This window comes from Manis pentadactyla, chromosome 8 (genome assembly GCF_030020395.1).
Source record: "Manis pentadactyla isolate mManPen7 chromosome 8, mManPen7.hap1, whole genome shotgun sequence".
In the NCBI taxonomy this organism is placed as follows: Eukaryota; Metazoa; Chordata; class Mammalia; order Pholidota; family Manidae; genus Manis; species Manis pentadactyla.
The window spans coordinates 103,242,217-103,258,952 of NC_080026.1; the positions used below are offsets into that span (position 1 = coordinate 103,242,217).

General features: G+C 32.2%; 1 protein-coding gene across 1 annotated transcript in view; it reads left to right on the forward strand.

Moving 5' to 3' along the window:
* Positions 1-16,736, forward strand: part of HECTD2 (HECT domain E3 ubiquitin protein ligase 2) — a 103,810-nt gene that overhangs the window by 72,592 nt on the left and 14,482 nt on the right. The window contains exons 6-14 of the mRNA XM_057506074.1: positions 1,723-1,787; positions 4,755-4,800; positions 6,533-6,642; positions 8,016-8,164; positions 8,752-8,875; positions 11,510-11,606; positions 14,649-14,756; positions 15,611-15,743; positions 16,638-16,726. Coding sequence (XP_057362057.1) covers positions 1,723-1,787; positions 4,755-4,800; positions 6,533-6,642; positions 8,016-8,164; positions 8,752-8,875; positions 11,510-11,606; positions 14,649-14,756; positions 15,611-15,743; positions 16,638-16,726 — 921 coding nt within the window. The remainder of the gene's footprint in view (positions 1-1,722; positions 1,788-4,754; positions 4,801-6,532; positions 6,643-8,015; positions 8,165-8,751; positions 8,876-11,509; positions 11,607-14,648; positions 14,757-15,610; positions 15,744-16,637; positions 16,727-16,736) is intronic.

Below are 16,736 nucleotides of genomic sequence, written 5' to 3' on the forward strand. Positions count from 1 at the left end.
AAACACCCCAAATTGCTATCTTGGAAAAGACTACTTACAAATTGTTAGCAAGGTAAGGGAGACCATAAGGAGCAGTACAGTACCCAAGGGGTGAGTCCAGAAATGGGACATGAGGTAGAGGGTTGACTTTACAGATGTGGCTTTTAGTTGAGGGACATGGCCAGTCCATGGTAACCCTGCAGAGAGGGAGCTAAGGGAATAAATACCCTAACTTCAGTCTCTTCCCTCTCCTGTCATTGTTCCCCAGTGGTTGAACCCAACCAGAAGTCCGACAGCAAAGGAGTCTGGTTGATGTAGTACTTAGTTGTCAGCCTCCTGGGGGCATAGAGCAGGGTGGAGAAGAGTGGAAATAGGGAGACAAGTCTGTGCAGATGATACTAGTATATGGCATTATACTGGTGGGAATGATCTAGTAAGAGGAAGAAATGGATGACAGGGGAGAAAAAAGAGAAAACTGAATAACCAGGCCCTTGACAAGGTTAAGAGGAAGAGGGATATAGGGCCCAAGTCAAGGGGTTGACTTTGGGATTATAGGTTACAGGTAAATTGGTAGAATTGATAGTGGAACAATGACTCTGTTCTCATCTGGATGCACCTGTTTTCTCTTTGAAGTATGTGGCAAGATCATAGCTAGAAGTGATGACAGGAAGGAGGTATTGGAGACTGGAAGAATGTGAAGGCTTGAAATCATTGTCTTGAGAATAAGGAAGAAAATGAACTAGGTAAATGTTGGACTCTCAGTGGTCTTGAGTGTCCTTTTGAGATTCGTGTCATAAACTTAAAGTGGTTCCAGTCAGCACATTTGATTTTTCTCCTGCAGCCTTCCACTATTCAGGGACAGACACTACATAAGTGGTTAATTGAGCAGGGATATTGTTTGTGTTCTGGTGTGAAGGGTCTCCATAAGCAGAGGAAGAGAAAAGAATGAGATACTAAATATACATATATAAGGAAACTAGGCTGAATGAATGCTGATAAACATTTCTTGGAACTGATTGTTGTGGTTTTTAAATAAATCTGTGATACACACTTATTTTCTTGATACCTGCCTTTTTCATATAACATGTCACAGAAATTTTAGTGCTTTTTGAAGTTTCTAGTTAATGAGGATTTAATCATTATTTATTATAAGTAATGTACCATCCAGATATATTTTGTTTTTAATCAGTCTTAATTGACATGCTTGGTAGTAAATAAGATTTTTTAGTATTTAAGTTGTTAAACTATAAAGGGATATTACTTTATGTCTTTTCCAAATCCTATGCTGAAAAAAGTCTTTATCTTTTAAAGCATAATTTGCTTGCACTTAATAATGAGTTGGGTTTAATTGCTAATTGTAACTTGGTAGGGGTAAAACTAAATATATTCAAAATACATGCAGTCATTTTATATTGTTAAACATGCTACTCTTGGACTTGTGTTTATTATTTTATCCTGCCAATCCAGAGAAAGTAAAATTGTTTTTCACTTATATAAAACTGATATTGGTCATCAAAGGCACCCCATGTAAGGTTTGTGCAGGTGTGTACTGCAAATCACAGGTAGCAATCTTACTGTAATCTTATGGTCAGGGACTCTTAGATATGAAGTTGATGCTAAGTGGCAGTCCTCACTCATCAAGTCTGATTTTAACTTTTGAAACAGATCTGTAAATATATTTAACATATAAAAGTCACCTAAGTAGCTAATCCTAATTATTTTACAATTTTCTTTTACCTACAGCCTCAAGACATTCAGAAGACAGTATTAAAGGGAATCATTAACAGCCTACTACGAGAATGGAAAGGGTAATTGTAACTGTTATTTAGCTAATCAGCATAGCTGGTTGATTTACACATCCGGTACATTTTTAATATGTATATATATATACTTTACTCTCAGAAAAGATTTTAGATGTTAACATAAAAAAAACAGATCAGAAAAATTATAGTAAGCCTTTTTATAAAGATTTTTAATTTGAGTTTTGTGGCTTTTCAGGAGGGTCCACAGGTTGACTTCAGGGACCTGTGAATCCTTTAAAATTGTATATAAAATTTGTGGTGTACAAGTATATGTGCTTTACAAAAATGGAATGGGTAGTTACATCAATAACGTAGAATGAAATAACATGGGCCTTGAATTTAGCCTTAGACTTCCTAGTAGTCAGAGCATAATTTTTCTTATTTCTAGTATAAGGAAACATAAATTTAGCTAGTGAAAAAATTTTTTCTTGGAACTAAATATTGAATCATAATATAAGGAATCATTGGCAGTGTAATTGGTAATATTTTGAACTAGGAATATGCAGAACACAAAAAATATACTGTTAAATTAAAAACACATATCGTTTAATTTGATATTATTTAAATAACATTATAATATAAATAATAGCTTCCATTAAAGCCAAAGGAATACCATAAATTGTAATTCAAATGTTTATATTAAGCCCAGTATAAAATAATACTAAATTAAAATTGTTAAATGTAATGTTAAATGTATCCTGTATATTTTAATAACATTGTTCTGATTTTCAAAGAAATTCATGATGACTATAGAAAATTTAGAATAAGGCAGAGTAGTATTTTTAAAAGTTACCATTTTTCAGATTTTTCTAGTGATCCTTTTTTTAAACAACAAATCATTGTATAGTTTCATGTGATTTTTAACGTAATATTTTCCTAATTTATCATTCTATCAATAAATTTACATTTTCCTTGAATTTTGTGTTTCTGGTTGAACACATACATAGTGCTTCATTGAAAATGAAGAGAAAAATTTAGAATGAGGAAGTTGAATGGTCAAAAACTGCTGGCATTTCAATTCTCTTTAGTATACCCTGGCTCCTCAAAAGTGTGCCCACGAGAGATTAAAACAATAATTTGACATGATTCATGTATCAAAGAAGCATGTGATCTTTATCCAAAAATCCTGTTTTATTTTGGATTTATTATAACAACAAGATCTAAAGTTTGACTATTATGGGCTAGGCACCTTTCTAACAATTTTACATACTTGTTGGATCTTCACAACAATCCTATGAAATAGGTAATATGATTGTTCTCATTTCACACTTGAAGAAACTAGAGAGAAGTAAATTGCTCAAGTTAAATGCAGCAAGTGCCTGAGTCATGAATAGAACCCAGGCAGTCTGGCAGAAGATCCTGTGATCCTAACCATGATTTCTGTACCCAGACCTTTATATGGTACTGAAACAGTAGTGCATAGGACAGGAAGTTGGAAAATGTCGTGGTATTGCTATAAAATGAAAAAAAAATAGGACTCTTTTGTCACCAAGAATTTTAATATTTATGAATTGCCTTGAGCATTTTTAAAGTATTTTCAAATACAATTTTTCAGAAACAGTAGTCCCATTGAGAAGATAGCCTGACAATTATATAGAATATATAGACAGAAATAGTTTAGAATAGATTTAAACCTAAGTGGTCTAAATCACTATTCAGTTGAGATAATCTTTCCTCAAGAGAAATATTATTACTAATGAAAAATTTTTAATTATACGTATTTACTTTAAATTTTAATAGATATGTTATATATATTTATATTTCAGATTACATGGCTTTACTTTTTGTAAAGGTCATCTAGAACATTTTGGGCAATGATTTGTTTTCAGATTTATTTTGTAACGATAACAGAGATGTTAATAATTATTTGGTCATTTTATTTCTTAAAGGAAATGCAAGGAGATAACTTGGAGGTGAACCATTTTTTCCTCCAACATTTAATCTTGAAAATTTTCAAACTGCAGAAATATTAAAGAAGACAGTGAAAGCTCATACGCCCTGACCTAGATTCAGCAGTTGTTGACTTTCTGTCACATTTGCTTTTGCTTTTTCTCTCCCTCCGTGGGTGGTAAATGGAGGGCATCATGACCCTTCAGCATGCATTTCTTAATAACATTTTCGTATTTAGCCATGTAACACCATATCACACCAAACAAATTTAACATCACTTAATATTCTCTAAAATGAAGTGCATATTTAAATTACCCCAGTTGTCTCAAAAATGTTCGTAACATTTGGGTTTTGTTTTTTAATCCAGATCTATCTAGTCAAGGATCATGAATTACATCTGGTGGTCATATAGGTGAACCATTTTTAGTTCAAGAAGGTCCTTCTGCATATTTGTGAGAGTGTATTCAATAGATCTTGTAAGGGTGAGAAAGAAACACTCATCAGCTTTGGGAATAACAAAAACTCTAGGTTAAATTTGATATGAAAATCTAGATCAGTATGGAAAAAATTAAAAATCAGTTACTTTTCACCAATGTCCAAATGTGATTCTTTCAGTTGAAAACATACTAGATGTATTTAAAGTGTAATTTGATTTGCAGATATTTCTACATCTGTCACTTCAGGAATAGACCCATAAACACGAGCATATTTGCTTCCTTTAATGCATCAATATTTTGAAGTGAGATATCAGCTATCCTTTATTAAAAGGAAAACATAAGTCTAAAATTGTTGATTATTTGTCAGACTCTTAAGTTTTTCCAGAGTTACTCATATTTACCTCATAAAATGGGATAGCCTGGTTAACGCAGTTTTTAGGTATCTTCAGAACCAGCTTAGCACAGGCACAGAGGAACCTGTACGCCCAGCATATTGTAGATGTGTTACTGTCTCACTAGTAATACATAAAAATTTAAGCCTAGTTTTAGGCTTTTATCAATTCAATTCTTACAAAAACATTTATTGATAATTTTTTATTAGATACTGTAAGATTAAACATTCTAATCATTCCTATTTGTTTTTCAGTCCACGAACAAAAGATGATCTTAGAGCATATTTTATACTTTTACAGGTAAGAAAGCAAGAATTTAGTTGAAGTTATCCAATTCAGATCTCAATCTATGAATGTGTAAATGAAATTACGTCAAATACTAAGTATTATTTTGAGAACATTATCAATACTTTCTAGATTATCATTACTTGTAACCAGAGAATTAAAGCTGTAACACATAAACAATGGGAAGCTAAATTATCTCTAGGATTAAAATTTTAATTTAGTTCTTACCTTCCTGCTGTGATTCAGGAACAAACAGAATAGAAGCACTACTTCCTCCTCTGATCAACCTCCTTTCTTTTAACTAGTTTTAATTGTCTCCAAAACTTTTTTTCATTTACAAACCAGAAGGTTTCTAACTTCTCTATGTTTATTTTCAATAAATGCTTAAGTTAGAATTCTAATGGAAAAATCAAAGTGGTTGTTTATATTTGCTGAAGCAAGAATGATGAACTTTCTCCTCTTAGAAATAAAGATTCGGAGATAGAAAAAAATAAGTTAAGGTCCAGACAAATGAAAAGCAGTTTTCAGTTTTTATTATTTTTTTGAGAAGTATGTTATTACCATAGGTAGCCTATTACATTTGTATTATTATTTACAAGTTACAAAAGGTGTTCATGTATTTTATTATCTCTTTTAAAGATAAGCAAAAATAATACCAAGTAAGATACAGTGTTTTGTTCAATATTATGTCCAATAAAGGAAATATGCAGGGCAGGGATAGAAGAAGGGGAAGTGAGGAAAAAAGTAAAAGTGGGATAAAAGAGGAAAAACAGAGAAGAGAGATAGCTGAGACATATAAGAATGGAAAATAAAGAGGTAGGAGGAAAAACGGCAAAACTAGAAAAAAGGGAGGAAATATGTGTAGAGATAATAAAAGCTAGAAAAATGATAGCACAGAGCTCAGATTTTTAAGGGAGTGTAGTCGTTAGCAGTGAGCTCTGTTCATGTCTTTTCACGAGCCGTCGCTAGGTGAAGTTACCAGCTGGGGTCACTCCCTCATTTTGAATTTTTCTGCCAATAAGTCAGTGCTGAAAAAAACATGGTGCTCTCTTAGTTCTCAAAATTTCAGTTTATTTTTCAATAATATTCATTTTTACCATGAAATTCTGAAATGTACATTGTGTTGGAGTTTTAGATTTTGGAAATAAAACTAGAGGTTTCGTTTACAAGCATTCCTTCAATGTCCCTTTATTTAAAAGTTGTCAGAAGCTGTTATGTGGTTCTCTCTTTGTTCTTCATGAGATATGCAAATAGTTTTACTGGCAAGTTTCACAACAAGCTTTTATGTCATTTTTCTAGCATTCTTTTTTTTTTTCAATCAAGAAACAACCAGGTTTGCTTAATTAGATGATAGTAATTGCCACCATTTATTCCAGACATGAAGCTAGGTGGCTTTATATACATTTTCTTTTATAATACTTAAAACAATCTCTTAGATATTATTGTTCCTATATTACAGATGAAGAAATTGAGAAAGTTTAAAGAACATGCGCAAGTGGTAGAAGTAGCCATCAGACCCAGATATGTCTTAATTTCAAAGCCCGTGCTCTTTTCCACTGTACCTCAGTAGAAATCAAAGTCCCTGTTAATTAAATAATTAAAAATTAGATTATTTTAAAAGTTTCATCTAGTATTTTATAATCTCAAATTTAGTTTCCTGAATTTACCACTTAACTCATAAGCTCAGTGTCTTTCCTTTTACATGTTAACAAAATTTTAATTCAATTATCTTTAATATCTTTTTCAGAATCCTCAATTTAATAACACATCTACGTATGTCATCTATGCTCACTTGCTTCGACAGATAGCTACTTTAGTGGAAGCTGACCATCATTTCCTAGTTCACTGGTTTAAAAAGTAAATCATTCTGTGATGTTAAGAACTTTTATAATCTTATAGTTATAATTTGATACTAGTAATTTTATAATCAGATATATTTAAATGTTTTTAGGTCTTTAGAAATGATCTTATAATTCACAGTGCCTCAAAAGCCAATTATAAACATATTTTAGTACTACATAGAAGGTAATTAAAAATCTGTTTTTAGTGTAAACCATTTTGCTTATACAGCTATTGAGATCTCAAAGATGGTAACTGCATTTGCTCAGACATTGGTATTTTAATCTGTGCCTTTCTATCCCCATCTTTATATCAATGAATCTCACCATTATTTACATGATGCCTTTTCCTTACCTAATAATGTCACCCTAAAATACAGGTTAACCACCAGTATCAATTTATAAAAAGTAGTTTTTTTTTTCACAGAACTATACTCAATTAAAATGACTTTTCTCCATGATTGATAAAAGTTCAAGGGGAAAAGTGTTTCAAAAATTAATTTTAAATATAGTCAGTTCTCATTATTCACAGTAGTTATGTTCTATAACATTGCTGCTAACACTGAATTAACAAATACCTGAACCATTGCTCCTGTGAAATAACAGGGTTAGGTTCCTGCAAGCCCTTGGTCACAACATTTTCATCAGCTGATCAGTACATAACATTGCTTTTTCTTTGTTTAACATCTCATTTAAAATAAGTTATTGATTCTTTAACACTGAACTCATGGTCAACAGCACTATAACATAACTGAACAAATTTTATCTAATAGAACTATAATCTCTGTAAGGCACATTACATCCTTCTTGTACTTAACGAACACTAGATAGAACTTTTTAACACTAATTTTGGGGCCCATTTTAAAATAGAAAAATCATTAACAAAAAGCACAAAAAATGTGAAAAACATCACTAAACAGACTGCATAAAGGACACTTTTTTATAGTATGAGAGCTAAAGAAGTCAGAGTGTCACACTGACTTCACCTGAGAATGTGCACACCTGGCAACTCAAAATTTTTGCCATCCTGCAAATGATCATGAAATCTCTAATATTAATTGATTTTGGAGTTACAATTAAGTTTTAGCAAGCAGGCGAATTTGCAGATATGGAGTCTGTGAATAATGAATATTGACTAAATATTGAAAGCCTTAAAAATGAAAGGTCTAATGTTAACTTAGTAATTTTGGTGATTGTCTCTTATTTAATTAAGAAACAGTATTCAGGGTTAGATTTTGCATCTTTTCAAATGTTTGGCAATTTAAGAAATAGAATTTGGGGGAATATTCTAAAATCTTACATGTATAGGATGTATTTTAATATCTAACGAAATATATTGCCAAAAATAGAAAATGTGAATTTTGATACGAATTATTTCAAAATCTTTATCAGATTATCCCAGAAGAGGTTCAAACAATTGGTAGAAAAATTGCTGCAATTTATTTCCTTACGCCTGTTTCCTGCAAAGCCTGAAGAATTTCCACCTATAACAAAGTGTTCCTGGTGGATCCCATCAGCATCTAAAGTGTTGGCTTTACTTAGTAGGTTTTATTATTTTATCATCTTTTCTTTTTTTGTGTGTGAAATATTAAGGACATTTCATAAGAATCTCAAAGTACCAATGAGGCATTCTTAAATTTTAAACCATTCCTTTAAAGTGAAGAGTTGTAATTTACTTTCTGTTTTGATACTGGATTTTGCAATTGATTTATAAGCATGAAAAAGCTTATATGTTTTATTGGGCAGTATTCTGTGTTTGGCTGTCAACTGCATATGACCTACTAAGTAGTGTTTCCTAAAAAAAACAGGAACTTGTATTAATTCCTAAGGACCCCTAAGTTTGCTTGTGGAGAAACACACTGATGGAGAAATGGTATATGATCATCTACACTCTCCCTTAACTATGTGTACTATCTTCATCCCCACCACAGCTTTTTTAATAAAAGCAAGAACTTGTTGGCTGAATTTTAACCACTATTTTAAAACTACCTTTTTCATCTGGAGCTCAATTGTTTAAATTAGGAATTCCTAGATAAAGACTATGTGGTAGACATTAAAATGCTCTTATTATTAGAACGAATCATACACATGTTGGAAAAGATCATTATGTTAGAATTTATCTTTACAGATACTGCAAACAATTTACTTCACCCTCCCCTTATTCCTTACACTGATTTCTATAATTCTACATTGGATCACATTGATCTCATGGAAGAATACCACACCTGGCAGAGCTTTGGAAACTCACACAGGTATGATCAAAAGCTAATTAATTACTCATTTAAATTAGATACTGTTCAAAATAATGATTGGATGTTAAGTTTGTGTAAATAAGTAAATATGTGCATAATTTTACATATAAACTTATAAATATACTTTTCATACCCAGCCCTGAAATATCATTATGTTTATTAAAGCATTTTCTTTCTGTTACATTTTGAATTTATATACACATTAATCTGCTTAACAGTATCTTTTAAAGGAGGGAACCTTCCTATCTTTGTATGCAGTTTCTTCTTTGCTATATGCTATTGTCCAGTACAGAGGTCAACAAACTTTCTTAAGTACTAGATCATAAATCTTTTTGGCTCTTTGGGCTATATGGTCTACCATTGTGGCACAAAAACAGCCTTAGACAATATGTAAAAAGAATGGGTATGTCTGTATCCCAGAAAGCTTTAATTACAAACACAGATAATAGGCATTATTTGTCCATGGGCCATAGTTTGCCAGGACTGGTCTAACACAGTGATCGTCCACGTGTGCATGTACCTGCATACATTCTCTCCTTTTCTCCCTTATTCTGTAGAAAAAGTGGTTGTTCTTTGCATGCAGTATATAGCTGTTACAGAGAAAGGGCTTCACCACAAATTACCTATTAAAAGAGTATAATAGATTTTCAAAACACCTAATCAAATTCTATAATATATTGCACCTATATCCACACCTATAATTCATATTAAACTAGCAAGACTATCTCAAATATAATTTATTCCCAGAGATATCCTGGAAGTGCCTCTATTCTAAAGGAGACTAAGAGATCTGGTGTGGTTATAAGTAACTTCAGAGTCCCAGATTAGTTCATACAATTTTCCCAGACCCTTTCTACCAGAATTGGCCTAATATATAGCATGGCTTTCTGGACATACCTCAGTCAATATCTGAGCACTCAGAACTGAGTAAGAATTATTTCTGGGGATCTTGGTCAGTCTGATGGATATTACTTGACTATCTTCATCCCTACCACAGCTTTTTTAATAAAAGCAAGAACTTGTTGGCTGAATTTTAACCACTATTTTAAAACTACCTTTTTCATCTGGAGCTCAATTGTTTAAATTAGGAATTCCTAGATAAAGGCTATGTAGTGGACATTAAAATGCTCTTATTATTAGAACGAATCATACACATGTTGGAAAAGATCATTATGTTAGAATTTATCTTTACAGATACTGCAAACAATTTGCTTCACCCTCCCCTTATTCCTTATACTGGTTTCTATCATTCTACATTGGATCACATTGATCTCATGGAACTTTATTGTACAAAGTTTATTGTACAAAGACACTTTTTAGACCAAACCAGAAAACATCGCCAAGAGTTACTGTGCATACTTCAGCAACATCTTTAATACAGAGCTCTGTGACCATTGCACCACAGTACTGGTGGACCAAGAATGAGTTACAGAGGAGTTTTGATCTTATGATCCCTTTAGTCCTTGGGAAGCCAGCCGGAACTTAGAGGGGGACCTGGAGCCCATGGGCAAGTCACCTGCGCTGACTCACCTGTTTATCTCAGTGTGTCATACACATAGCATCATTTTTCTATGTGCCAGGACAAGGAAAAGGTTAAGATGGTCTGTTTTAAAGTATATGAGATGAACGCATATCCTACTAAGTCCACTGCACTTTTTTTCATTTCCAAATGTTTAGTTAGCACTTAGTGATTCAAAATTATTACACATTAGTACTGAACAACCCTTGCTGTTTATTAATGGTTTTGTTCCAGGGGAAAGCTGTTTCATTTTCAGTTTACACTAGAATGTGTTCTTTTTCCTCATAATTTTCCTCAAATCCTGTTCATGCACCCAAGTAGTCACAGATGCACTGCTTGCCTGTACTTGGGTGGATTCCAGCTGTAACTGATGGATTCATTGCAGACACTTCTGATGGGAGTCTAACACCTGAAGTGTCACTGTCACCATAATAGTTCTCAAAGTGCATTTCTGTCTGTGTAGTTTGTGGCTTTTTTGTGTAATGTAGAATGAGCTCTGAACCCAGGAAAGCAGTTATTTTCTTAACCTTTGATCATAATGTTTTGTCTTTACAAATTCATACCACTTCATATTACTACACCTTTAAATACAATACTAACAGCAACATACTTTTTTCCCCCAGCTTTTATTGGTCTTAAATTTATTTGCTTTTTATTGCTGTAGTTACTGCTAGATTTTCTCATTTCTGAAGCTCACACATAAGAAATATCTGTATAATGGATTCTTACATTAGTTGCTACACATAAACTTTCTATCCTAATCCTCCTCCATTCACACATCTGCCTCCTGGTTCTGGTGTTGGTCATATTTCTCACAGGAAATGATATATACAGGTTACTATACATAGACTTAATCTGTGTAAATAATATAAATGTTTAGGTCATGTTCAGAACATTACATGTAGCTTCCTTTAGAGTAAGGGCACTGCACATCTAGTAGTGATACATACTTCACAGAGTTGGATTAAGAAATGATGCACCTAAAGTCATTTTGTAATGGTATAACACAATACAACAGTAATGTTTTATATTGTTAGAAGGGATAATAGATTCCCTTAGTATAATTTTGCTAAAACTACACCATTTTGCTTTTTCTGTTTTCACTTGTTGAGCAGGTTTTCCTTCTGTCAATATCCATTCGTTATTTCTATAACTGCAAAAAAAATCATTATTCAGAAAGACTCAGAACAACAGATGATAAGCATCGCAAGGGTAAGCCAGCTATGAAAACATATTTATGCTGACAATAATCAATATAGTAAATAATTTAATTAATACATCAAATGTCTGTGAATTGTTCTAGTATGAACAGGAAATTTTAAAAGTACAGTTTACATTATAGTTCCCCAGAAAGTGCTTAGCCATGTTCATGATGCAGGAAAGATACCCCTTATCAACTTTTTCATTATATTTAAATGTAACAGGAAGATTAAATGCCTCTCACAGATCCAAAGTTCTGGGAACTTGTTGAGCATCATTTTGTAGATAACATATTCTAGCTCCATGGTAACTAGCAGAGTACTACGGGTGAAAACTACAGTGAGGGCAAGGAGTGTCCTACAAGCAAACCACTCAAACCACTGAAAAATTTTCTAGGTTTTATGAAAACCCAGTAGAACAAAATAAAACCAAAAAATATTAGAAGATATAACAAAAAGTTTAGTCTTGGAAAACTGAGAAATAACATCCAAAAAAAGGTGAAAGATAATTATTGATTCTTAGGAGACCCATAGAAACTGCAGTAGCAGTCAGTCTGGCTTTAGGCAAATTATGGAGCAGGGTTAAGTTTCTCTTTAGGCCTGTCCTTACCCCTCCCTTCCACTTGTTTTCCAGCAGATCATAATAAAGTTACATATTTTACCTAATAGATATCAGATTAAGTGAGCTATTTTTATTAGGGTACTAGATTATGAATGTAAATGCTCATATACTTTGAGTATCTGCTGTTGTGACATGATTGCTCACAACTTTAAAAATTAGAGGGAAGGTTGACTGTAGTCTTCTTAAAAAGAGATCCATAGAGTAAGAAGAAATGATCTCCATGTCTTGTCCAGGAATATAAAAAGACTCCTAGAGTATAAATTAGAATATTTTAAAATACAAGAATTGTTTATTCTTTAGTAATTCAATTTCCAAAAGGGAAATACTTTTTTCTGTCAGAGTAGGACAAAAGATTTGAGTGACTGGTGACATCGCAGAGTCAGTTCACACTGACTATGGGAACATTAGAAGAAATTTCCTTGTCTATGTGTACCTAGAGAGTTCCATAGCCACACTATCTTCCCCATGAAAAGTAAATTTAAACAAGTCTATTTAGCCTCAGAATTATGACTTCATCTTGAGTAAATATTGGCTCAAAAATTAGTCTGTATAGCTAGTCATTTTGACATTTCCTATTAGTTGCATTTATGCAATTTCATGAGCCTTTTAAGTACTTTTTTACCTTAGTCAATAATTTTTTATACTTACAAGAAAAGAATATAAAGAGCTAGAAGTCTAAGTTCCTCCAAGCAGTTTTCTTCCAATTAAGAAAAGGAGAGAGGCAGCAGCGGTAGGCCCTGTCACAGGCTAAAGCTCCACAGGGCACAGACGGGTAGAGACTGAAGTGTAAGGTGACATCATCTGTTCTCCTGGGCTTCCCAACATTGTAACCTGTGAGCTGTCACACCCTGGGAATTAATGAATGTGACCTAAGGACCTGTTTTGACCTAAGGCAGCCTAATAGGTAATGTAAGCAAGAGCTTACATGGTATATAATCTAAAATTACAGAAGACATTCCCCAACCTAAAAATAACTTGCTCCTCAGACTGTGTCTAAAATTCTACCTTTTAGGGGTTATTTCTTTAATTTGAAGCATTTTCTATTAAAGACAAATTCTGGATGATCGGAGTAGCCACTAAGCCTTATCTTCCATTAACATCCTAATATAAATTTGTTTGTTAGCTATTTCCAGTATGATGGCTTCCCAGGAGCTATACTGGGAACAGAAGACAGGAAAGGGTAGGACAGTAGGACACAAGATATTATCCCAGGAATATAGATCTTTTTGAGCACCAAGGGGAGGACTCAGAAGAAAATAACTATTAAAAGTCTTTAGAATTGGATATTGGAGAAATGAAGAAGGGCTCTGAATTACAGTGTTTTATTTATAGTAGTCTACAAAATCATGGAATTAGCCTCATACAGATTTTGGGGTATTAAAATTTATCAATAAAGCAAATTGCTGCACATAGTTAAAAAGTCTAGAATGTTTACCTCTAATTTGTACAATAATTCATTTTCTTTGCTACCAAAGAAGATGGGTAGTCTGATAAAGATTGGAAAACTTAAATATACAAGCATGTATACTTTATGATAAATATTTACATATTCTTAAAGATATTTTTAATGTGTGGTTTTCTGCAAACTCATTGCTTATATTTTGAAAAACCATGAAAATAGATTTTTTTAATCACCCATATTTCCATCACCCAAACATAACTATTCTTAGCACTTAGTAAGTTTTCTTTTGCTAATTTTCTCTGTTATCTTTAAAAAGCAGTAGAATTGAAACAGGATTGTACTCACAATTTTTTTTCCTGCTTTTTTTAGTTGTACCTTCCTTAAACATTTTCCATGTTATTTACATACCATCATTTTTTGATAGCTATATTCCATTCAATAGATACATACTTAGGATATTTCTTAAGTTTCACTTTTATAGATAATGCTATGATAAACATCTCGTTGTATAAAATATTTTTGTGTTTGGAATTCCCTGAAGTGGAATTATTGGGGCAAAGAGTATAAACATTGCTAATGTTTCTGATAAATGTTTGAAAATTACTCTCCAAATAAAGACTGTGCTTTAAAATCAGCATCTAAAAGAGCTTAAGCCACGTTTATAATGAGCAGTATTTTTTTCAGATGTTTTCAAAACCTTTTTTCAAATGTTGCCACCTTATGTTTGTGTTTATTAAACAGAAAGCTTTGATATGTAAGAGATGAGACATACGGAAACTGTAATGCAACATTCTTTACTATAGAAGGTGAATTTATTTTTGGTCCTCCATTTTGGAGCTATTTGGCTGCCATTTTTCCAAAATGAAATTGAACATTTTCTTCAATCAAAACTTGTATAATTGAGTTTATGAAATTGTTTATGAGAGATGGCATAGACAAGATTATAAGTGATTTTTACTAAAATGTTTAAATTTTTTAACAAAATTATAGTTGAAGTAAAAATAAAAATGTTTGCTCTCTTTTTTAATTAGCAAAGTCTGGTGGATAAAGTATCTCGAAGACAAAGACCTGATATGAATATGTTATTTCTAAATATGAAAGTAAGACGGACACATTTGGTTAGCGATTCACTTGATGAGGTATTGATCATTTATTCCAAAATAGTACTAATTGGCTAAAGCTTTAAATAAATTCTATAATATGGTTTATTATGGAAATCTTAGTAGGGTGTTTTTTATTTCTGTATGCCAGTAAGTGTGCATCCTTGTATTTGATACCATAATTCTGTATTCACAATTAAGCCTTCTATTCATTTTTTTATATATTTATTAACGGTTTGTTGTTAATTCCCCAGAAAAGGATTTTATGTAGAACATTTAAGTGAGTAATTCACATTTCTGAATATGTAGCCTAGAATCTAGACCCACCTTTGTTACTAGTTGGGTGTGTAAAAAGTCATTTTAACTTCCCCAGGCCTCAAATTTCTCATCTATAAAATTGAAGGTCTGTCCTACGAGTATATTGAGTCTATTTAGGCTGAAGCATACTTCGATTGTTTGTTTATGTTTTATAGACTTTCATGCATATACAGTGAGTGCTTCAGCCAGATCTTCATGTGGCTATTGTAAGATAATGGCTGATTTAACCTTGTGATTTTAAGACATTTAGTATTGAAGGAAAGTTAAAAAGAAGGAAATTAATTATTTTATGATGTAATCTGCTAAATTAAAATCTTGGGGACAATATGAAATCAGGAGACAGTAATCTTGGGCAAGGTAATTGACTTCTAATTCTTTCTTTTGATCTATACAGCAAACATAGTAGTACCTAGTTCATACAGTGTCTGGAAAGTTTTTTGGGTGGATGGATGGAGTGAGTTTTATGACACTGTAATTAAGATAAAAGACTACCTAACACATTTTCTAGAATTAAAAAAGTTAATTTCCTACTTACTGCCCTTTGTTCTCCTCTACTATATAATTTCTTCAAATAGTTAACCCGGAAAAGAGCAGACTTGAAAAAGAAGTTGAAAGTTACATTTGTAGGGGAAGCTGGTTTGGATATGGGTGGCTTGACTAAAGAATGGTTCCTTCTTTTAATTCGCCAAATTTTTCATCCAGATTATGGTAAGTATTTAATTTTTATGAACAGTGTTTCTTCATAATTGTTAGATTCAAGTAGTTCCTCTTATTTTTAACCTACCCTATGACTTTACAGATTTTCTTGTGAACCATAAATGTTGAATGATTTTTTAAGGACTATATTTGTATTTTAAAAATTGGCAAAATTGATGATTGAAAGGCTCATCACCTGACTGGGGAACCTACGCAGGAGGTGCAAAGACTGAAAAAATATATTTGCAAGGAAGCATCCACATCTTTCCTTAAGCCAAATGCATGAAAATTTGTCATTGAAATAAAGAACACTTGAAATTAACCAACAAAACTCTAGTTTTTTGCTCTACACAGTAATCAAAGCCTCTTTCATAAATAATGAGCCATTTTAATAAGAATTCATGAATTTTTAAGACAAACTTTTGAAATTTAGATTTGATTTTATTTAGAGAAAACACCAATATAATCCTTAGTATCAGTTAAATGTTTTTCATCAAAGAAAGTGTTTTCCTTATTCTTTATCATTCATATATATTAAAACATCATTCTGGCAAGGGGAAAGAAATATAGATGACATTGATAAATTGAAATCTCAAGATAATCCTCAAAATTAATTTTGATCATAATTTATAAACTATAAAACTATAATTTTTATAAAAAAAGATTAACTGATTCAGTTTCTATCTTTGTAACCCCTGTTTCCATACTTGGTTCAGGATACCAGTAAACAATTAAATGCTCTTGCACTCTGCCTGTATACATATTTTATATGTCTTAACATGAAAAATGGTTTGTAACAGAATTGTTGCTGAAATGTTTTGCTTCTAATGATGAGATGTCATGTACATTTTTATCACTAACTTTTTAAGTCAACCATGTTAAAGAAATTATGTTTCTTTTTTTCAGGCATGTTTGCATACCACAAGGATTCACATTGTCATTGGTTTAGCAGCTTTAAATGTGATAACTATTCTGAATTCCGATTGGTTGGAATTGTATCCTTTA